Here is a 24003-nt window from a genome sequence, read left to right on the forward strand (position 1 = left end):
GTCATACAGCACAGATGCCGGCCAGTCCTTTGGCCCAACTTGCCCATGCCAACCAAGATGTCCCATCTATGTTAGTCCTACCTGCATGCGTTTGGCCCATATCCCTCTGAACCTTTCCTATCTATGTACCTCCCCAAATGTCTTTTAAATGTACCAAATAGTGAAGGAATCAGAAGAAGAGCAGAGTTCTTGGGAAATTACTTCTTGGTTGTTTGCTAGACTCTGGCCACAATCTCATCTAGTTTTAATACATATCAAATTATGCTTCAGACAAACAGAGACCAAGCCACAGGGCAAGTGAACGATTCAACTATAGACACAAGAGGCTGCAAATACTGAAATCCACAGCAAAGAAACAAACCACTGGAGGATCCAACTTTACTTTACTTTGGAGGTACAATATGGAAACGGGCCCTTCGTCCCACCGAGTCCACAGCAACCAGCCATCACCCCGTACACTAGCACTGTCATACACTCTAGGGACAATTTACAAATTTACCAAAGCCAATTAACCTGCAAACCTGTACGTCTTTGGAGTTTGGAAGGAAACCAGAGCACCCAAAGAAATCCCATGTGGTCACAGCACCCGTAGTCAGGATCGAACTGGAGTCTCTAGTGCTGTGAGGAGCAAATCTACCGATGCGCTACTGTACAGCCCTTAACTATAGGATCTATTCTACCCTAGAAATGAACGTAAAAGAGATAAATAGAGCAGGGAGTCTGCTAGACTTGATCTGCGCACTTCTTGATTTACATGTGTGGAGTGAACATCTCTTAAAAAAAACAGCAAGGATTGCAACTTGTCACTGCTGTTTCTCATCAAATACACCCAATCTGAATTGTAAAGTAAGCGCCCATCACTGCCAAGCAGCTATTCAATGCAGAATTGGGCCAGAGAATACAACTTGGTAGCTTTTACTTTTACAGCACTATTTAATTTGTTCAAACATCCAGTAAAACAATATTCATGATTCAGCTATAAAGCAAACGGTGCACTGCGTAAAAAGTCACTTTTGTTTATACCGTTATTCACTCAAGGGAATTAATAGCTAGATTATGACACGATAAACCATCACAGAGTCTTAGAGTCTGCTTCAGTTATCAAAGCTTTGAAAGCTTTGTAATAGTGCCAAAGATTTTTTCCCCATTTATTTTTTCATCCTATTTGTTGCCCTTGCCTGCAACAAGGAGATTGCAGGTTGATTTTTTTTTTAAAGTCACTAAAGCAAATCAACTAACCTAAATCACATTGCTGCTTAAATTTTTCATAAGGCTCTTTTATGGGCAATGAGTTTTTGTCCATGGGATGATACAAGGGATTTCACCTTATCTTCTGACCAATTTTTGATCTCTAATCCAACATGTACAGGATAATCTGGCAATGGTAGGGCTGGCTCTGTGCAGATCAAAACTGGTCAGATTTAATCAGCCTCATGCACTGCGTTGAGGACATAAAATGTTGGATGGCACAGAACTTCCTTCAACTAAACAAGAGCAAGTCCGAGGTCATCCTATTCGGCCCTCCCTGACTCCATCAAAACGATAACAGGCAGCATTGGAAGCCTATCCTCCCTAGTCAAACCACATGTCAAAAACCTTGGCGTGATATTTGACTCTGCATTAAAGTTTGACAAGCAGTTTGACCATAGCTAAAATCAAACCATTCCTCCAATTTAACGACATTGAAAAAATCATCCACGCATTCATTTCCTCCTGCCTAGACTACTGCAACTCCCTTTACACTGGGATCAGCCAATCATCCCTGCCCGCCTGCAATTTGGTCCAAAACGCCGCAGCGAGACTCCTGACGGGTACCCGTAAAAGGGACCACATCACCCCGATTCTGGCCTCTCTCCACTGGCTCCCAGTATGGTACAGAATCAACCAAGCTCCTCCTATTCACATACAAAGCCCTAAACAGGCTTGCCCCCCCCCCCCCCCACAAATATCAAAAATCTTCTAACCCACCACTCTATCTCCAGGTCCCTCAGGTCGGCCGACTTGGGGCTACTCACTATCCCGTGGTCTAGGCTTAAGCTCAGGGGTGACCGCGCTTTTGCGGTTGCAGCTCCTAGACTGTGGAACAGCATCCCTCTCCCCATCAGAACTGCCCCCTCCATCGACTCCTTTAAGTCCAGGCTCAAAACCTATTTCTACTCCTTAGTGTTTGAGGCCCTCTGAGGGGGCGCTGTGAATTGTTTATGTATGTGCTGTTATGTTTGTGTGCCATTGTATGTTCGTTCTTAGTACCTGAACTGATGTACAGCACTTTGGTCAACGTGGGTTGTTTTTAAATGTGTTGTACAAATAAAATTGACTTGACTTGACTTGGTCTTTGATAGCAACTCCTAAACCTGTAACATCTTTCACGCAGAAGTGGAAAGGCAGCATACACGTGGGAACACCTTCACTCTTAGGTCACACGCCATATTGACTTTGAAATATATCAACATCACAGGAGCAAAATCCCAGAATTTCCTATCCTGCATCATGTGGTCCAAGAAAGATGGATTCTAAATGTTGACCTTACCTGCAACACACAATCCACAGATAAATACATTTATAAATGTTAACAAGCAGATTATCGAGATAATATCAGGTCGTGGCTTGTGATACTTAATTTTCTATAGTCTGTATCGGAACGTGCTGAAGCAAATCAAAGGTGGACAAGCATAATTATGTGACTCCAAAGTAGCAGTTTTTCTCAGAGGAACTTACTGTGGCAGTTGTTTTCAAAATGTTTGCCATCTCCCTCAATAATTCTGACATTCACTGAAGAAAAAGAGGCTAATAATATACAATCTTCGTTGAAACAAGGAACTGCAGACGTGGTTAACAAAAAAAAGACACAAAGTGCTGGAGCAACTCAACCGATCAGGTTAGATCTATGGAGAAGATGGATTGGTAATGTTTTGGGGCGGGGCCATTCTTCAGACCCTTGTTGAACAACTTTTCTGTTCTGGGTTACTGTTCCTCAGTCATTTGTTAATAGCTGTGCATTTTTCCAAAACAAATCTTTTAATTACAGTCTTCCTGGAGAGTACTCTGTATGTGGTCAGAATGAATGCATTTTAATGAGTTTTTCTGCCTCTATCCCGTAAGACGATGAGAATAATACTACAGATGCTGGAAATCTAAAATGAGTATAGTCAATGCTGGAAAAACTCAGCAGGTCAGGTAGCAGAGGGATAAAGGGTTAACAGCTTAAGTCTAACACCTTTCACCAGAAACAATTTTAGCCTATCCTCTGCGCATACCAGGAGCAAACAAATCCATTAAAACTGAAGAAGGCTCTCAACCCAAAATGTCACCTGTCCATTCCCTCCACAGATTCTGCCTGACCCGCTGAGTTACTCCAGCAAAAAAACAGTGTTTTTCTCATCCAATAAAATGCCCACCAAGCTGAAATCTGGACATATAAGGAATAATTCTCTAATGGATACGTTTGCTTTCAGTGATAACTGTGTCTTACTTTTTCACCAGTTTGATGAGGTCTGCAATGTGCAGGGCAGCTGTGTTCAGTAGATATCTTCTGTGGTCAATACCTTGTTGTATTCTTTTCACTAGATTTCTCCGAATAGCAAAACTCTCCTCGAGTATTTTTCTATGGAATGCCAGCTGTTGGTCCATCAGCATGTCCAGCTGAAACTAAAAAGCGCACAGGATTCAGACTAAAGAACAATTACAAGTGCATTATCTTTTAAAATCCACTTACACCTTGTGACCATTTTGCACTTAATATGCTTTTCAAAAATAAAAAGAAACTATCTAAAGATCACAGCACATTTTCCTATACGAGGTTTAGAAGGATATGGGTCACACGCAGGCAGGTGGAACTAGTTTAGATTGGACATCTTGGTCAGCATGGGCATGTTGGGCCGAAGGGCCCGTTTCCATACTGTATGACTGTACGAGCAACACATTCTGCTCTTTACTACTCGTAGAATGTTTTAGAATAAATACAATAGGTTAATTAAATTTATTGTAATTTCCCCCTGAAGGTGATGGTAACTGCTCCCATGGTCTTTTCCATCTTTGGGTAGCTGAGGGCACATTAGACTTTCCAATGAAACAGTGCATTGAATTTCTGTAGAACCTTGAAAAAGTAAATTGCTAAATGTAGCATCAATCATCATGGTAATTGGCTCCAGAGGCAAACTTCCATTATCCCAAGGCAATGTTCTGGCAGAGTGGAGAGATAATAATCAGAGCCTGCTTGTAATGGGTGGTTGGGAAATTGAAGCCCAATGATGATGATGGATGATGAAATCAGAGAGTGAGAGAGTCATACAGCGTGGAAACAGGCCCTTTGGGACAACTTGTCCATCTCTCCCTTTGGCAGCTTGTTCCATCCACGCAAAGAAACTCCTTTGGGTTCACTGCTAAATCTCAACCAATGTAAACAGAGTTTCCTGGGCACAAACTATTCCAACTGATGCTATGTGAATGGGGTTCCTCATGTCCCATGTATTGATACATTATACTGAGGAAAACTCATGGATTCTGACTCATAGGTGAATTCTGTAGATCTCACTGCTGCCCTTGAGTCTGGTCCAAAGCAGCTCTCAGGATATGTTAAGGCTGCAAACTGCAGTGGAATAAGAAAGTGAGCTGACTAGTCTTAATGTTACCAAGTAGTTCAACTCATGCTAGCAATGTGAGATTAAAACAAAAGAGGAAGGCATTAAATCTGGTGCCAGAAGTGGCAGGCCTGACTTGAGGTTAAGCAAATGTAAATAAAGAGTAAAACAGAAAATGCTGGAGTAACACGATGGGTCAGGCAACATCGATGGAAGAAATGGATAGGCAACATTTTCAGACTCACTGAAGAGGCCAAGCAGAAGAAGAGTACCAGCCCAAATCATAGCCTGTCCATTCCCTCCACAAATGCTGCCTGAGCTGCTGAGTTACTTCAGCACTTTGCTTTTTGTTCAAGATTTCAGCATCTGAAGTTCCTTGTGTCTTTGTAAATAAAGGCCATTTCCATTCCCCCATTCTCTTTACTCCATATTTTCTCAATATGGCGAAAGCACAATAAAATCACAAGGTGAGTCACCAGGGGCTGGGGGAGGGGATGAATTGGTAAACACTAAACTACATTACATCCATCACAAACTTTGAAAAGGCAGTCATGAAACCCCTTTTCTGTGGCATGATGTGAAATTTTCTCAAGCTTTTCTTTGATTGTAATCTTGTTAACTGCATTGGGAATGCTTTCATTATGTCAAGAGATACTATGCAAATGTAAGTTGTTGTTGGTGTAGTTAAATGATTTTGCAGTTTTGTGCATTGAGGTAGATCTCTATAGCAGATGGAGTGACAAGGATAGTTTAGTGTAGTCTAAAGATACAGCGTGGAAATATGTCGTTTGACCCCCCCCCCCGAGTCCACGTTGACCCATACACTAGTTCTATCCTACACACTAGGAACAATTTACAAAAACCCAATTACCTACAAACCTGCACGTCTTTGGAGTGAGGGAAGAAACCGGAGCACCCAGGGAAAACCCATGCAGTGACAGGGAGAACTTACAAACTCCATATAAACAGCACCCGTAGTCAACATCAAACCCTGGTCTCTGGCACTAGAAGGCTGCAATTCTACCGCTGCGCCTCTGTGCCGTCCTTTAGTAAATTTAGTAAACTTTACTAAGTTTACTAAATAAACAACATAACGTTGAAAATTGGTAATGGGTTTAAGTGAGCTCGCTAATGAGGTCTGAAGTTCATGTCGTTTAAACGCTGCAATATTTATTTTCAGTCACATGGTACAACATGCAATAAAGCAAATTATTGCAGCAGTATCATCCAGATTTAAACACAATCTGGTTAACTTTCTTTAAAGCAACTTCATTTGCCTCAAAATCATTCCAATGCCACTCTATCATCTCCTCAACCATTTTTCTACAGGGAGATGAATTGGCAGCATTAGTTTTCTACCTGAATGTGCCAGCTTTCTTGCAGAAGTTGCCTGCCCGAAGTTGCATCTAATTCCTCCATCCTGATGACCTCCTTCAGCTGGTCACAGACACTTCTCTGTAACACCTGCCTCAGGCGTACCACCATCTCCCTTTGGGCATTTCCAGAAGCTTCTTCATGTGTCACCAACTGTGAGCACTTTAACTGGTGCTGTTCAAAGGTGTGCAATTGTTCCAGATCCTTCTTCCACTGCGAGGCAACCTGAACAGATATCAAAGCAAATCTTTAAAAGCATTGTAATCCTATCACTTTCACAATCCCACTGATCTGATACTTTTATTATTCCTTTGCAAGGATGTTCTTTGTTCTGCTGAGCATGACCAATATCAAAGGAAAATTAAGGTGCACAGGCAGCAGGTGGGTAACAGAGAGGGCACATACACACAATTTCTGAGGTATTTTCCAACCAACAAAATCATGAAATAAGCATTAGCACTGTTATTTTTTTATTCACCCCATTAAATATATGACACCTTGGGCATGCAGCTTTATTAATATAATATTAAATAACAAAGAAAGGAAACTCATCAATAGAGAACTTAAAATGTATGCTGATCTAAGCCTTGCTAGTGGTATGATGAAAACCTCTAAAATGCTGTCCCTGTAATCATTTGTTATGCTTAGTGTGGTGGCTCATTTTTATTTTTCTTCGATATTTCTTCAGAATTTGTTCTGTGTGTTCTGCTGATAAGGCAGGTGAGTTGTAGAGACAAAGAACTGCAGATTCTGCCTAGACTGAATGAAGGTTCTCGACCCAAAATGTCACCTGTCCATGTTCTCCAGGGCAGCTGCCTGACCTGCTGAGTTATTCCAGCTATTTGTGTCCTTTTGAGGCAGGTGAGTTGGTAGTTTGAGAAGTGCTGTGCTCTCTATTTACACAGGGTGCCTGTCATTTGTTCGGATCATGGAGAAAGGAACAGTCCCTTCGGCTCACTGAGTCCATGCCAGTCATTTAATTAATCTAACTTGCTTCCATCAACCCTCAACCCTATGCATTGCTCTTTTCCCACAGCCTTGACAATCTTTCCCCTTGAAGTAATGATTCAATTCACCATTGAAAGTTTATATTTCTGTCACTGTTACCTTTTTGTTTGTGCATTCCAGGCCATAAATACATGCTGCATGAAAATGTTATTATCCCATCATGGAGGAATAAGACAAAATAATGTTTACATTCTTAAACTGCAGATCATGAGAGGAATAGATCAGGTAGACACACAGAGTCTCTTGCCCAGAGTAGGGGAATCAAGAACCAGAGGATATAGGTTTAAGATAAGGGGGGAAATTTTAACAGGAGGTAACTTTTTAACACAAAGGGGGTGGTTGGTGTATGGAACGAGCTGCCAGAGGAGGTAATTGAGGCATGTACTATCGCAACGTTTAAGCAACATCTATAGATGTACATGGATAAAGGAGCTATAAAGTTTAAGCATGACTTCTTTGACCTTTGTCCAATTGTATTCATGCCATTCTGCAGTAAATGTCATCTGCTTTGAGCTCAACTTGTTCACCAAAATAGCTCTGTCTCCTCCATATGAGACTATCTTCCCTCATTGCTTATTACAGTTTTAACTTTTAAAACTTTGAATTTTGTCCACTATATCCAAGTTCAGGGGATCAATATGTATAAAAAGAGCTGCTATCCTTCCAAATCCTGGGGGACATCACTCTTAAATATCTTCATTCTCATGGGCTTTAATATTGCCAACCAGTCTGTTATGTGCCATCAAACCTTTCCTGCTTTTGAAAAACCTCATATACATCAATTGTTACTTCATCAAAGCACTCAATCAAACATGATTTGCTTTTCAAAAAATCTTTCATATACAGATTCATACTTTTCTAGATGCCAATTAATTTTTGTCCTGGAGGCGCCACACGATGGCTGCCTCACCAAAGGTCTGTCTTTGTCTTTTCCTTCTTTTGTGTTTTTAGTTTGTTGTAAAATGTATTTTTTAGTTTGTTTTTAGTTTAGTATTATGTGGGGGGTGGTGGGGGAAACCTTTTTTTATCTCTTTCCTCGACGGAGATGTGACTTTTTCCGTGTCGTATCTCTGTCGTCAATGCGGCCTAACACAGTGGAGCTGGCAGCCTCTTGTTTGGGATTTCTAGAGTTCTAAAACCGAGGAGCCTGCGGACTTTAACATCATGGAGGTCGCTGTCCCTGGCTAGCGACTGATTTTGGGTACTCCAAACTGCAGGAGTTCGACCTTCCCGATGCGGTAGCTTAGATCGCCCTGACGTGGGAGCTCGATCGCCGGTTGCAGATGGTTCAATTCCCCCGACCGCGGGAGGAAAGGAGATAAGACTTCATTGCCTTCCATCACCGTGAGGAACATGGAGGAGCCGCTGTGGTGGATGTTTATGTCAATTTTTTTGTAGTTGTGTGTCTTGTTGCTTTTTTGTTATGACTGTATGGCAAACCAAATTCCTCGTATGTTGCAAAACATACTTGGCTAATAAATTACGATTATGATTATGATTATTGCCTTCAAAAGTTTAGGCTGACTGGCCTGAACATGTTGGGTTTATCCATCTTTGCTCTTTGGAACAAGGAAAACATATATCTTTCAATCTTCAAAATCCTGTAACTGCCAACTTTTTAAGTATTCCATTTTAATATGTTTTTTTTATATGTCCTGTTTTTTAGTCAATATTTAATTGACCTTTTCCTTTACTGTGCTATTGGAAGTTTTTTTCATTGTAAAGGCAGATGGAGCGTACCAAACTAATTATTTTGCCTCTTCAAGAAAATTTTAATTAAACAAAAATGTTTAATTAGGCCTATCGTTCTTTGGACTATACATTTAATCTACATTGTGGCACAGTGGGGCAGCTGGTAGAGCTGCTGCCTCACAGTGTCAGAGACCCCGCTTCGATCCTGACTTCGGATGCTGTCTGTGTGGAGTTTGCATTTTCTACCTGTGACCGTGTGGATTTCCTCCAGGTACTCTGCTTTTCCTCCCACATCCCAAAGATGTGCTGGCTTGTAGGTTGATTGGCCTCTGTAAATTGACCCTGTGCACCAGTCTACCCACGTTAAACAAAGTCACGCACAGGCGTCCTCCAAAAGAGGACAGTAATACTCACTTCAAGTGACCGCCGATGATGAAATTGACTCTCATGTTTAAGGAGTGGATGTGAAAGTGGTATAACATCGAACTAGTGCGAATGGGTGATTGATGGTCAGCATGCATTTGGTGGACCGAAGGGGCTGTTTCCATGCTGTATCTTTCAATCAATCAAATAAATTTTATTCAATTTTTTCAAGTGATTTAAAGAAACAGCCCTTTGGCCCACCTCGCCCATGCCGACCATCAATCTCTTGTTCACACTAGTTCTATGTTATCTTACTTTAGCATCCACTCCCTGCACACTAAAGCAATTTACAAAGTCCAATTAACCTACAAACCAGCACATCTTTGAGATTTGGGATAACTTTGGGATTTTCTTTGTGTTAGATCTAAATAAGGCTGGCTCTCTTTGTCCTTTCTATTTCATTTCTCAGTTCCTCTGTCTATCCAACTCCACATATCACTTTGTCTCTATGTGTCAAACTATCCGTCAGTCTGGAAAATGGGGCATCAGCCTCTGAATCAATAGTGTTTTAATCGACCTTCCTCTCCAATCAGTTTATCCCAAAAAAGCTTTGTGTGTTTTCATGATTCAAATTAAAAGTACCCAAATTGGAAAGAGGAAGAATTAACTGTTTTCCCAAGATTCCCTGAGTTCTTCAAAAGCAGATCATAACACCACAAATGTAATGTCTCAAATTAACTGAGAAAAAAACCATAAAGTAAGGCAGATAGCTGAACATCTGCTATTGGTAATGTGTTATCCTTTATTAAGTTAGAAGCAGCAGGACATTTAGAAAATAATAATACAATTGTATAGAATCAACATGGCTTTCTAAATGGAAATTATATTTGCAAAATTGATTCAAGTCCTTTGAGGATGTAAGCAGTAGGTTGATACAGAGAAACCAGTAAATATGGTATTTGAATTTCTAAAAGGCATTTAATAAAATACAGTACAAAAGGCTATTTCCCTAGATAAGAACTCATGGCATCGGGGGTAATGTATTTACATGGAGGGTGGGCCTGTTAATTAATGGAAAACTAAGAGTCATGATGAGTTGAAACCTTGTACCTGTTGGGAGTGCCATACAGATAAGTGTTAGCACAGCAATTTATACTGTGAAATGAAGCTGCTGCCTCACAGCGCCAGAGATCTGGGTTCAATCCTGACCTCAGCAGCTGTTTGTGTGGAGTTTACACATTCTCCTTGTGACTGTGCATTTCGTCCAGGTGCTCTGGTTTTCTTCCACATCCCTGCGGGTTTGTAGGTTAATTGGCCTCTAAATTGTTCCTAGTGTGGAGGGAATGGATGTGAAAGTGGGATAAGTAGTGTACAGGTGACCGATGGTCAACCTGAACCTTGTGGGTTGAAGGGTTTGTTTCCATGTTGTATCTCTAAAGTAAAAGAACAAACTAAAAGTGCTGTGAAGGCACTGCAGGTCAGGCAGAAGCTGGACAGAGAGAAAGTTAATTCTTCAGGTCAAACATTCACTTTGTTAGATCAGGAAGAGTGAGAAAACAAGTTAAAATCAAAGATGGGGCTGACAGCTGGGTAAAGGGTTGGGATGCCCCGTTAGGTCTCCCTAAAAATCGATTACACAGCTGCAGCTGATTCAGAATGCTGCTGCTCGAGTCCTTACTAAAGGGCCTGTCCCACTTAGGCGATTTTTTAGGCGACAGCCAGCGACTGTCAAAGTCGTAGCAGATCGCCAAAATTTTCTTTTACTCGACGACAATGACCACGACAATGCCGAGTCAGGTCGAGATTACACCGCCTTCGGAAACATCGCAAAATTCCCACGCTGTCAATGCTTTTCCGGCGTCCTATTTTTCGCTGAAATCCCTGACAAGTTGGTAAGTACTTGAGAGTTGTGAAATATAACATCTTGCCCGGGTTACTTGAAAACCCAGCTTCACGGTAACAAGGCATAAACTGGATTGACTTCCAGTTTACTAATAGCAGTATTAGGAAATTTAATTTAAAAAGTGGTTAAATGGATTTTTGTGCGGAGTGTGGGCATTCTTTGAAAATGTACGGGAGATGCATATCTGGTTTCTGGGTTGCAAATCTGGGTTGGGAGCCTACTTTAAATGTAATCGCTGATGGCCATAAACATTGCAAAAATTCCCACGCTTACCTGACCGTCAAACTGTTGCCTCCAATCTACCTATCAAATGTCCTTACGGTAAATAAATTGGTTAAACACAAGTATTTTATGGTATGTTCAAATGACTTTACTTAATTTAATATTATGTGCTTCTAAATGCATCTAGCAAACCTGGGGACAGCATGCGACAGCGCCCGCAATAAGCAACGATACCTGGCGACAAGCCAGCTGTCGCCGAGAAATTTCATACCGGTTGGTTTCTCAGCGACGCGCCGAGATCCACTACGATTCTTTGAAGACTCCTCACGATCATGCCCGCGACAGCCTAGTCGCTGGCAGTCGCCTTAAAATCGCCTGTGGGACAGGCGCATAAGACCAAGAAAGTGGATTGCATCACTCCAGTTCTGAGGTCTTTACATTGGGCTTCCAGTCTGTCAAAGAATTGATTTCAAAATACTACTGTTGGTTTATAAAGCACTGAATGGTTTAGGGCCAAAATACATTTCTGATCTTCTGCTACATCATGAACCATCTAGACCTCTCAGGTCGTCTGGGACACGTCTGCTTTCTGTCGCCAGAGTCAGAACTAAACATGGAGAAGCAGCGTTTAGTTTTTATGCACCACATATATGCAACAAACTCCCAGAAAACTGCAAGTCCGCTGCAACTCTCAGTTCTTTTAAATCGAGGCTGAAGACTTTTCTGTTTGATGCTGTCTTTTATTGAATCAAATAATTATTCATTTCTTACACTGCACTGTAACTGTAACTTTTATTCTTGAATTTTATACATGTCTTATTTTATTTTAGCTTGTTTTTATTTTCGATTCTCTTTAATGACTGTTTTTAATTGTTTTTAACTGCTCTTTAATGTTTTATGTAAAGCACTTTGAATTGCCTTGTTGCTGAAATGTGCTATATAAATAAACTTGCCTTGCCTTGCCTTGCTACAATTGTGCTACACTGGTTGTGCTGTAGTCTCAAGGAACGGCAGGGGCTGGAATTTTGTGTAGAATGCAAGGTGCAAGAGTAACTCAGCTGGTCAGGCAGCATCTCTGGAGGGCATGGATAGGCAACTTTGCAGGTCGGAAGGGTCACCGATCCAAAACGCCACCCATCCACATTTTCCAGAGATGCTGCCTGACCCGCTGAGTTACTCCAGCCTGCTGCACTGTGTACAGTTTTGAGTTCTTTATTTAAGGAGGAATACCCTTGCTTTGTACAGTAAGCAAAGCAGAGAAGTTTCACTGGTTGTGATAAAGCAGCAGGGTTAAAGTTGATTTCTTACGAGGGATGATAGAGCAAACTATGCCTCTATTCATTTCACAAAATTCACTAATTTTCTTTTCTCACAGATTGGCAAATCTTTAGAAATCTCAACTCCAGAGAGCTGTGTGAGACTGTCACTGAACAAATGCAAGAGATTTAAAAAAATATACAGTGACGTCCAGGTTTAAGGGAATAGAAAGGGAATAGAATTCACAACTGCTGAATGACGGTTAAAGAGTAAAGTTTACTCCTGCAGCTAATTCCTATGTTTTGTTTTGTGTGCTTGTGCAGTGTTTGTGTGTGAGACACAAGAGAAATGTAAAAGATTTTCAATGTTTTCTGTCAACATAGAAGTGATAATGTTTCCTGTTTGAATCACAACATATATATTTCAATTATTCAAGATTAAAATGAGTCCCGAGATGCTTTCTTAAATGTTCTGAACATAAAACAGGCCACAGTGCATGTTTCAGAGGTTTAGTTTAGTTTAGAGATAGAGTATGGAAACAGGCCCTTCAGACCACCAGGTCTGCATCGACCAGCGATCACCCATACACTAGTTCTATCCTATACACACTTGGGAAAATTTACAGAAGACAGTTAACATAAAAACCTGCACGTCTTTGGAATGTTGGAGGAAACCGGAGCACCCAGAGAAAACCCACACTGTCACAGGGAGAACATACAAACTCCGTACAGGCAGCACCCATAGTCAGGATCGAGCGAGGGTCTCTGGCGCTGTAAGGCAGCAACTTGCTGCGCCACCATGCTGCCCAAAGGTGATCCCATTAAAAGAAAAGTCTTGAAGGCTATATACAGGACTTGACTGTGTAGATGGGAGGGTAATGTTTCCTTTGATTGGGCTATCTAGAACCAAGACTGCAGTTTCAAAATAAAGCATCAGCAATTTCATTCAGAGATGAGAAAAAATGTCTTTACTCCATTGGCACTGAATCTTTTGCATCTTTCTACCTAGGAGGGCTGTAGCCTCAGGCATCGAGCTCATTCAAGGCCGAGATAAATATATTTTACATATTAAGGGAATTAGGGGATATGAGCTTAGTGCAGGGGAGTGGAGAAAGGCTTAAATATTGCCCATGATCTTACTAAATGGCAGAGCAGGGAGAAAGGGCTACAATTGCTTCTGTTCTCTGTCTAACACTTCACTGGCTCAGTAGTTTCAGCACACTCTGTGGAAATTAACTGAACATGTGCAGACTGCAAAGTCTCCATTTAACTGAGTCAAAGTCTTTTGCAAATAGCTCGTAAAGGGTCAAAGGGTCACGCGCTAGACAAAGTGGACACTTAAATAAAGGCATTAAAAAGCATGAGGAACAATATTCTATTGTATTGTTGTGATATGTTATTGTGAATTTTAAAAATATTAAGATAATTTGAGATATGAGAAGGTCTGTTTACTGTGTGTAATAAACAGATAGATTTGACAAAAACACGTTGCATGCATATATTTACATATTTCGTCATAGAATTTGCGCATCAAAACTTATGACCTATCCTTAATTGGCCCTCAACCTGTTGGCAGTCTGGGCTCATTAAAGAGTCTGCTAAAATTCAACTACATTATTTTCCAATTCAGATCAGAGGGTCACATGTAGGCCAGACCAGATACAGATAACGGAATCATCTTCTCTGAATTGAACCAAATAGCTTTTCAAACAGTCCAGTTCATGGTTCCCATTACTAATACTGTATCATGTTTCTGGGAGCTTTATGGAATCATAGAGATATGAAAAGGCTTCCTCTGAACTAATAAATAGAATTGGCTTTCACTAACCACGTGCATATGTCACATTTTTTCTCTTGTCTGCAATTATTGTTGTCCCCTCTTGAGGAAACTTGAAATGAATTTTCCTAGCTTTTCCAAGCTAGTGACTCTTTTCTGGGATACAGTTGTATGGGTGCTGTTGACATACTAATCTGATTGTACAGATTTATAAATGGTTCAATGGTAATTTATTGTCACGTGCACCTATGTACAGTGAAATTCTTTTTTTGCATACAGTTCAGTGACAATCCTACATTAGGCTGTCATACTGAGAATCAGAGTGTAAAATAGAAGGTTTATAGGAAACTGGGTACTGAGGGTGTATGTCAATTATCCAAGCCTAGGGTGTATCAGAGATGACCTCAATCTTATCCACATGCTATGTCCACACATGCGAACTTCCATTGCTGAGTAGGAATTAACATCGGAAACTTTCTTATATATTGAATATATGAGAAATTAAATCCGTGTTCTCCACATATGTCTGTGCATTGACTGGTTAAATGAATTAAATGAGATGGTGAACATTTCCGAGGACGTGACAGGCAAGGAGATGATCACAATGTTTACCTTATTATTGCCAACTGGGAATTCTTGCCTTGGCTTGATTTCGAGCTTTGGCATTTAAAAACCTTCAAGAACTTGTAAGGACTTTGTGTTGCAAATATTGACAAAGTCTTTGATTAAACACCGGCCATTCACCCCTTTGCTAATGGCTCCACTATCACCTTCCACAATGATCAGATTGCACTGGAGCCTTTGTGTTCCTGCTTAACCCCTTCCAGCAGCTGTCTCCAACCCTCCCCTCCCTTGGTACCATTTGCTTGCTCTTTTTTCTCTTATGCCTCCATCCATCCATCATCTACCTGCCTCTATCTTCCAATTCGATCCCTTCCCCTACCTGGCTCCATCTGTTCATCATCCTTCACCTCCCCTCGGTTCACCAGTCATTTTTTGCATCTGTCTCACCATCCTCTCCCCCTCCACATTACACTGCCTAGCTCCCCTTTCCACTCTCAGTCCTGATGCGGGGTTTCAGCCTGAAACATTGTCCATTCTTTTCCGCCACAGACCTGCCAAGTTCCTCCAGCAGATTGTTTGCTGCTCCTGATTCCATCATCTGCAGTCTCGTGCTTCCACATAACCAATAATTTAGTGTGACATTCCAAGGAATTATGATCATCAGACTGCAAGAAGTTCAGGTCTAGTATAAATGCACTATTCAGAGTACAATATTTCATTGCACATTTCCCAGTAGTCAACATACTCCATGCTTGGACATTTTCAAATGTCTGAACAGTGTTGGAAGAGTGAGCAGCTATAGATGGTTGCTGTTTAGAATTTAGAGTTAGAGTGCCCACTGAGTCCACGATGACCATCCCATCGATCACACCCTTACATACTAATTCTATGTTATCTCACTTTCACATTCTCACCCTACACAGTAAGGACAATGTACAGAGGCCAATTAACTTACAAAACCACACGTCTTTGGGACGTGAGAGGAAACAGGAATACCTGGTGGAAATCCACATGGTCACAGGGAAACATGCAAACTCCACACAGACAGCAACGAAGTAAGGATTAAACTTGGATCTCTGGCGCTATGATGCAGCAGCTCTACCCGCTGCGCCACAGTGATGTTGTTGGAGTGAGCACAGCTAAAATCAGGTCAACAGCCTTTAAATATTGGAAGAATGCTGCTGACTAATAATGGCACCAGGTTAATTGGACACAAGCCCTTCCTTCTCAACTCAACTTAAGAATCCAATGCGTCAACAGTGATGCCAATAATCAAAGAAAGAGATGTTATCAAACAGTGTCAGTGGGCAGAAACGAGTTTTCAAACACAATGGCTGACAGTGATGCATGAATTACTATGAAGTATACTACATGTAGTTGCATTTTAAACTTTTGAATGTGAAACTGATGGGGGAACAAAACTGATTACAGTTCTAATAAATGCCACTTATACAACGTTGATTACTGCAGCACAGACTAGTATCTCCGATAAACAATGACAATGATAGCACAGCATTACTTTTGTAATTAATCCCTGATTTTAAAAAATGACATCTACAATCTCCGGTGCTCATGCATGGTGTGAAATAAAACTTGTCTTCAAACACAAAATCAGAACTCTGTAATCCTAATAAGCAAGAGGATAAAAGAGATATGGAACGGTCATTAAAAAAAAATTACAGCTGAAACTTCAATGGGACTTGATTTCTGTCAAACAAATTCAGTTATCTCCTCTCAAAGCAAAATCACTTTCATCATTCTGTCAGAAAGCCACAATTAACTCTGATTCACATGTACAAAGAGGATTGTTACTTTCAGAGGTGTGGATTTGATCTAAGATCAGAGAAGGGGAAATTAAGTCTGTAGAATTAATGGGCACAAAAAAATATCACAATTTGTACTCTCGAGGTTAGCGAGCTGCACTCTGCTGAACAGCTGCAAACAATTTGTCAATTAAATTGACTTGGATTTTATGCTGCTGTATCGCTATCTTAGGTACAGTGTCACTGGTGGGTGGGGGTCAATCAGAAAGAATAAGGAAGATCAGGAGAGTGATGGAAACCGGAAACAATGGGAAGAAATGCATGAGAATGTGGGGAGGTGAAGTGGTAGGATAGGGATAAGCAGCAGACTGATGTTATCAATGGTTTAACATGGCATTTAGCGAAGCACTGGTGAATTTTCCCCAGATATGGAAAAGATAGTAACTAGATGCAGTAGGCCATTCGGCCCTTCGAACCAGCACCGTCGTTCAATATGATCGCGGCTGATCATCCAAAATCAGTACCCCATTCCTGCTTTTTCCCATATCCCTTGATTACATTAGCCCGAAGAGCTAAATCTAACTCTCACTTGAAAACGTCGATGAATTGGCCTCCACTGCCTTCTGTGGCAGAGAATTCCACAGATTCACAACTCTCTCAGTCCTAAATGGCCTAGCCCTTATTCTTAAACTGTAACCCCTGGTTCTGAAGTCCCCCAATATCAGGAACATATTTCCTGCATCTAGCTGTCCAATCTCTTAAGAATTTTATGTTTCTATAAGTTCCCTTCTCATCCTTCTAAACTCCAGTGAATACAAGCCTAGTCGACCCATTCTATCATCAGATGTCAGTCCCGTCATCCCGGGAATTAACCTGGTGAACCTACGCTGCACTCCCTTAATAGCAATAATGTCCTTCCTCAAATTAGGAGACCAAAACTGCACAATACTCCAGGTGCGGTCTCACCAGGGCCATGTGCAACTGCAGTAGGGCCTCCTTGCTCCTAAACTCAAATCCTCTTGCAATTAAGGCTAACATGCCATCAGCTTTCTTCACTGCCTGCTGTACCTTCATGCTTACTTTCAAACTGATGTACAAGGACATTCAGGTCTCGTTGCGCTTCCCCTTTTCCTTATCTGACACCATTCAGATAATAATCTGCCTTCTTGTTCTTGCCACCAAAGTGGATAACCTCACATTTCACACGTTCAAAGCAGACTGAAATGGAGCCTGGAAGTAATTTTCTGCAGCTGATAACTAAAAATCAGTACAATACATCCTTTTTTGTATTAAATATTCTCTATTTGTTTGAATGCTCATGCAGTAACATCACTTTCCTTATACATAAGAGCATCTGAAATACAAGCAGAAACAGGGTATTCAGACCCTATTCTATTCAGAAGTGAAGCACTTGCTTCACATTCAATAGTCACGATTGATCTTCTATCTCAGCTATGCTTTCCTGTGAAAACCCACATCCCTCAATTCCTTTAATATATAAAAAAACATTGAGTTCCGGAATTTGAGTGAGAAGATATATATGCATTTGAATAAGGATCTGAGGGCTAAGATCAGTTGGGCAAGTAGGCTGAGGAATGGTTAATGGAGTTTAATGCAGATAAGTGCGAGGTGTTGCATTTTCAGAAGTTAAACCAGGGCAGAACCTTCAGAGTGAATGGCAGGAGCCTGGGAAGGGTTGTAGAGCAGAGGGATCTAAGAGTGCAGTTACATAGTTGAAAGAGGCATCATAAGTAGATAGAGTGATGAAGAAGGCTTTTGGTAGATTGATTAGGGCATTGCGTAAAGAAGTTGGGAAGTTATGTTGCTGTTTTACAAGATGTTGGTGTGGCCGCATTTGGAGGATTGTGTTCAGTTTTGGTCACCCTGCTGTATGATAGATGCCATTGCACCGAAACAGTATAGAGAAGATTTACGAGGATGTTGCCAGGGCTTGAGAGCCTAAACTCATAGGACATAGGTTTAAGATGAGAGGTGAAAGATTTAATAAGAACCCAAGGAGCAGTTTTCACACCGAAGGTGGTGGCTATAGGGAACGAGCCGCCAGAGAAGGTAATTGCGGTGGATACTATGACAACATTTAAATGACATTTGGACAAGTACAGTGATAGGAAAGATTTAGAGGGATATGGGCCAAACGTGGGCAGGGCAGATGGGGCACAAATTTTCATTTCATTTATGATATTGAAGGAGGCTCATGGGCAGGTTAGGCTGAAGGACCTGTTTCTGTACTGTATGACTATGAATATATTCAGAAAGTGAATTAAATTCGAAAGAATCACCAATTTCTGGGTGAAAAACCTTTTGCTTGTCTGTCCTCTGGAATGCCAAACCTTTGTTTTGACACTGCGATCCTTGTTTTGGACACCCCAGCCAATCTTGCAGCTACCCAGTCTATTTGTACACTTAGATTATACCCTTGTAAAGATAGTACAGGCCTAGCCTGCTCAATCTCTCCTCACGTAACAAACCAGGAACCAAACCAGTGAACTTGCTCTATCACAAGTATATCCATCCTTAAAACGGGGGACTGGACTTGTCCACAATGTTCCAGATAGGCTCTACCAGAGCAGACTGAAGATTCAAAGGTGTCCTTAAAGTCTTCTTAAAGACATGTACCATCCTCAGCAACTCCTGGGCATCTATGGTCCATGAAGACACAGTGATGTAAAGATCATGCAGCTCCCACAACAGGGGTTCGATCCTGACCTCTGGTGCTATCTGTGTAGAGTATGCATCTTCTCTTTGTGGCTGTACGAGTTCCCTATGGATGCTCCTATTTCCTCCCATGTTCAAAGATCATGCAGGTAGGTAAACTGGCTATTCTACATTGCCCCAGGTGTACATGAAGGGTACAAGAATCAGGGGGGAATTGATGCACACGTGAGAATGAATAGGATGCAAGGACATTCAGTAAGTGGGGGGAATAGGTTTGATAAGATTCCCCTGAGAACTAGCATAGAATTGATGGGTCGAAAAGCCTCCTTCAATATCATAAATGAAATGAAAATTTGTGGTCAAAATGAAGGGTGTCACTGAGTACCATGAGTCCTTTTGACAGGAGCATCCAGAAGCTCAGTTCAAAGAGATTACGTACCCAGGAGTTTCACCAGGCATCTGTGGAAGAGCCTGCAGTTCCCAATCTGGACCAGAAACAAGTCATCCTCGATCCCGCTGACGAAAAGTACGAAGAAGATACAATTTTGCCCTTTAGACTTGCACTCAAATCCTTGTGCAATAAAGACCAAAATATCACTTGCCTTTTCAATTACCTGCTAAACCTACATATTAACTGTCAGTGATTCATGCAACACACAAAGGTCCCTCTGAATACCATAACATTCAACCTCACACAACATTAAAAACAATACCCTGACTTTGTTCTATCAAACATATGATTTTTATAAACAAATAAAGCATTCCAGATTTATTTTGGGTCCTTGTATGCAAATTCTTCAAGAATTAAACCTCTGACCTGAATGGCGGGAAAAAAAATTTAATGGAGCTACTGTGACATTTAGCAGCAAACGATCGTGCAAAAGTGAAAGGTACCATTCCACAAGCTTCGTCAAGCATATTATTGCAGGCTGTTTCTAAAAGCAAGCCCACAGCAATCTAAGGGAACACACATTTCAAGCATTTATCATGCATCATCTAGCAGCACTTTGACCATGCCAAGCTAGGGAACTGAAGCTGAACAGAAATAATACAACAGAGCCCATTGGGAATACTGTCTACAAATTGGACTGTGCAAACATGCATGTTTTGGGGGCTACCAATCAATTTCAGTGGAAAATAAAATTGTTTTTATAGGTAGCATAGCTCACAGATTTTATCCTGAGTCCTTCATGCGCCTGCCATTAAGTGCACAGAGGATTATAGAAGTACTTAATGACACTCGGCATTAACCATATCTGGACATCACTGCTCTAACATTCACTCGCATACGCATGAATGACCATACATGGACAACTCATGCAATGAAGATCTTACACCGTTTGACTTATGTTGGGAGTCTGACTCAGGTGGGGCCACTTTAAGGTCAGTCCTTCTGACTACCCAGCCAGCAGAATGCCCTTCTTCAAGGCAATCTCTTGTCCCAACTTCACTCACCAATTTGCTGACCCAAACCCATTCCTCAACTAAAACTTGTTCCTCAATCAACTCCAATAACCATGATTTCCTCCATCCCATTCCTAACTACACTCTAACTCACATTTCAATTCATGAGCCCCGGTAATAGACCCTATCCAAACCCCTTTACAGATTGATCAGCAGGGACCTCCAAAAACCCTGCTAATCCCCATCATGCCTTTTAGCCTTCCCCCCTTTCTACCTACTCTCCAGGACTCAAGTTCTTGTAATCCACCTGGCCCCAGGCTTATCTCATTTTCTCTATGCACTCTGCAAAGAGGGAACGTGTATAGTTAAAACCCTTGAACGTGCAAGGATTGTTCAACAGCACACAACGCCTTGGAATGTTACCGTTCTTGTTGTTATAAACCCAAATCTAGGAATGTTCAGAGAAGTCAGAATCTCCCATCATAATTTCCCGTCCCAACTTCACTCACATTGCTCAATATCTAGATATACAACTGCAAAATGAAACACAGGAATACAACATACGGGTCCACCTCCAATATTCTGGCAACTGGTGGTACAGCACCTCCTTAAATCCGGACAGAATTACGAGAGCGCACTTAAAATTCCCCTGGAAGTCACTCTGAAAATGTGGCGCCTAGACTAGGTAAGGCAGGCGATCTCGACCCCATCGGGGCTCCCGCTGCTGATCGGCGGGTCAGATATGCCCCCTTGACCAGGGCTCTGGAACTCCGGCCCGGTCGGAGCCAGCAGATCCATTCCCATAGCTGACTTCGCAGGACGATATCTTGGGCCCTCAGCGGCCTAGACAGACAGTTCTGGTACCATTGGACTCCTCTCGGAGACCGTGACCTCTATTGGTCCAGCAAAATGGGTAATCCAGACAGGCTCTGAAACCACTGGTGCCGGAAAGTCAGTGGTGTCCTAGATATCGAAAAAGGAAATCAGCAGCATTTTAGGTTACAGTAAAAAACACTCCAGTTTGGTAGGCATAGCTGTAATCTGCTGAGGAAATGTCCAGGATTCTAAGTAAAAAGCCCTTGATTTTTTTGTTTTGCAAAATAAAATTCAAGATTCACACATGGATTCATATTCTAATTAATATCGCCTTCATGAATTTACTTGCCAGATTAATTTCCAACGTTCACTCTCTCAAATCTTTCAATTACACAGCATAAGATTATGGCTTATTGACATACCTCGTCATCTACATTCTCAATGAGGAGCTCAGCTTCTCTGTCCTCTTGTTGCTGCTTCTTATAGAGTGCTTCCATCTTATGCCTGGTGTCTTGGTTACTTTGAGCTGCTAATATGGCTAACATCTCTTCATGCTCCATACTCAGCCTGTTCGCCATCTCTTCAAACTGTTCTCTGAAGATAATTTTGAATCTTTCCTCTAAAAGGGGTGAAAGGTCTTTGTTGTGCTTGAAACTCCTGAGCAACAACAGAATTGCATCCAAGTTCAGTTTTTTGCGATGATATTCCAAATCTGCATCCATTTGCATTGTATTCAGTACATGCAAGCTGTAGGTCAGAAACTGAGTGTTATATTGTGTCCAATTTATATTATGAGGAATTTAGAAAAATAAATCATGAATAAAATTAATTAATACTGGAATATTAAAACATAAATTGAAAAACGATAAATGGGAGACTGCAGTTCCAAGAGACAGCATGGAAACAGGCCCTTTGGCCCATCGAGTCCATGCGGACTATCAATCAGCAGTTCACACCAGTTCTATGTTATCCCACTTTTTCATCTACTCCCTACACACCAGGGGCAATTTACAGAGGCCAATTAACCTACAAACCCGCACGTCTTTGGGATGTGGGAGAAAGCCGGTGCGCCTGATGGAAACCCACGCGGTCACAGGGAGAACGTGCAAACTCTGCACAGACAGCAACCGAGGTCAGGATCAAATCTGGGTCTCTGGTGTTGTGGGACAGCGGGTCTACTAAATGCGCCACTGTCTGAAGGTTTTCGGTGCAGAATGAGTGAAACGTATCGTTACAGACCGAATACATTACTGCCTGTAAGCTCAACTGGACCTATCACAAGTATGTTGATTCTATATTTTCTAACCAATTGAATATTAGCAGTGATCTTGATTACTGGTTATTTTAATTTATTTTGAGCACTCAACAGTAAATTTGGGACTGAACTCAAGGTGAGTGTAATTTAATGTTGGGTTTGTTTCAGGGTATGATAGGTTTGCATTCAAAAGTGAAAGGCAAGCAAATGGTTCTGAGGTGGATCAGAAACTCTCAGTGGTAGGAATAGGACTCTCAGTGGTAGGAATATTTTTCTTTGAAATGTAGTTACATTTGTACTTCAGAAATATCAATTCTGCAAAGTTCAACATAATGGATGATGCTTGCTGAAAGATATACATTAGCCAAGGCATCAGTGGGGCCACCTCTGCTTTTCAACAAACAGCTGGTGGATGTTCTATTTCAAGCCAAAATAGTTCATTAGTTCAGCAAGTGGTCTGAAAGTCTCACTACAAAATGGAGGGTGCCCTTGGGCCGAATGATTAATGCGAAAGAGAATTCAAACAGCCAATAGTTGATTTTTCATATATACAATAGACAATAGGTGCAGGAGGAGGCCATTCGGCCCTTCGAGCCAGCACCACCATTCAATATGATCATGGCTGATCATTCTCAATCAGTACCCCGTTCCTGCCTTCTCCCCATACCCCCTGACTCCGCTATCCTTAAGAGCTCTATCTAGCTCTCTCTTGAATGCATTCAGAGAATTGGCCTCCACTGCCTTCTGAGGCAGAGAATTCCACAGATTCACAACTCTCTGACTGAAAAAGTTTTTCCTCATCTCAGTTCTAAATGGCCTACCCCTTATTCTTAAACTGTGGCCCCTTGTTCTGGACTCCCCCAACATTGGGAACATGTTTCCTGCCTCTAACGTGTCCAACCCCTTAATAATCTTATACGTTTCGATAAGATCCCCTCTCATCCTTCTAAATTCCAGTGTATACAAGCCTAGTCGCTCCTGTCTTTCAACGTACGACAGTCCTGCCATTCCGGGAATTAACCTAGTAAACCTACGCTGCATGCCCTCAACAGCAAGAATATCCTTCCACAAATTTGGAGACCAAAACTGCACGAGGTACTCCAGATGCGGTCTCACTAGGGTACAACTGCAGAAGGACAGTTGCGGTACAACTGCAGAATAGACAATAGACAATAGGTGCAGGAGTAGGCCATTCGGCCCTTCAAGCCAGCACCGCCATTCAATGTGATCATGGCTGATCATTCTCAGAAGGACCTCTTTGCACCTATACTCAACTCCTCTTGTTATGAAGGCCAACATTCCATTGGCTTTCTTCACTGCCTGCTGTACCTGCATGCTTCCTTTCAGTGA

General features: G+C 41.6%; 1 protein-coding gene across 1 annotated transcript in view; it reads right to left on the reverse strand.

Moving 5' to 3' along the window:
• The window catches only part of LOC144600321 (limbin-like), a 102094-nt gene that overhangs the window by 56884 nt on the left and 21207 nt on the right, over positions 1-24003 (reverse strand). The window contains exons 10-12 of the mRNA XM_078411893.1: positions 21821-22145; positions 5940-6179; positions 3473-3648 (exon numbers count right to left, since the gene is read on the reverse strand). Coding sequence (XP_078268019.1) covers positions 3473-3648; positions 5940-6179; positions 21821-22145 — 741 coding nt within the window. The remainder of the gene's footprint in view (positions 1-3472; positions 3649-5939; positions 6180-21820; positions 22146-24003) is intronic.

Source organism: Rhinoraja longicauda, chromosome 1, assembly GCF_053455715.1.
Source record: "Rhinoraja longicauda isolate Sanriku21f chromosome 1, sRhiLon1.1, whole genome shotgun sequence".
Taxonomy (NCBI): Eukaryota; Metazoa; Chordata; class Chondrichthyes; order Rajiformes; family Arhynchobatidae; genus Rhinoraja; species Rhinoraja longicauda.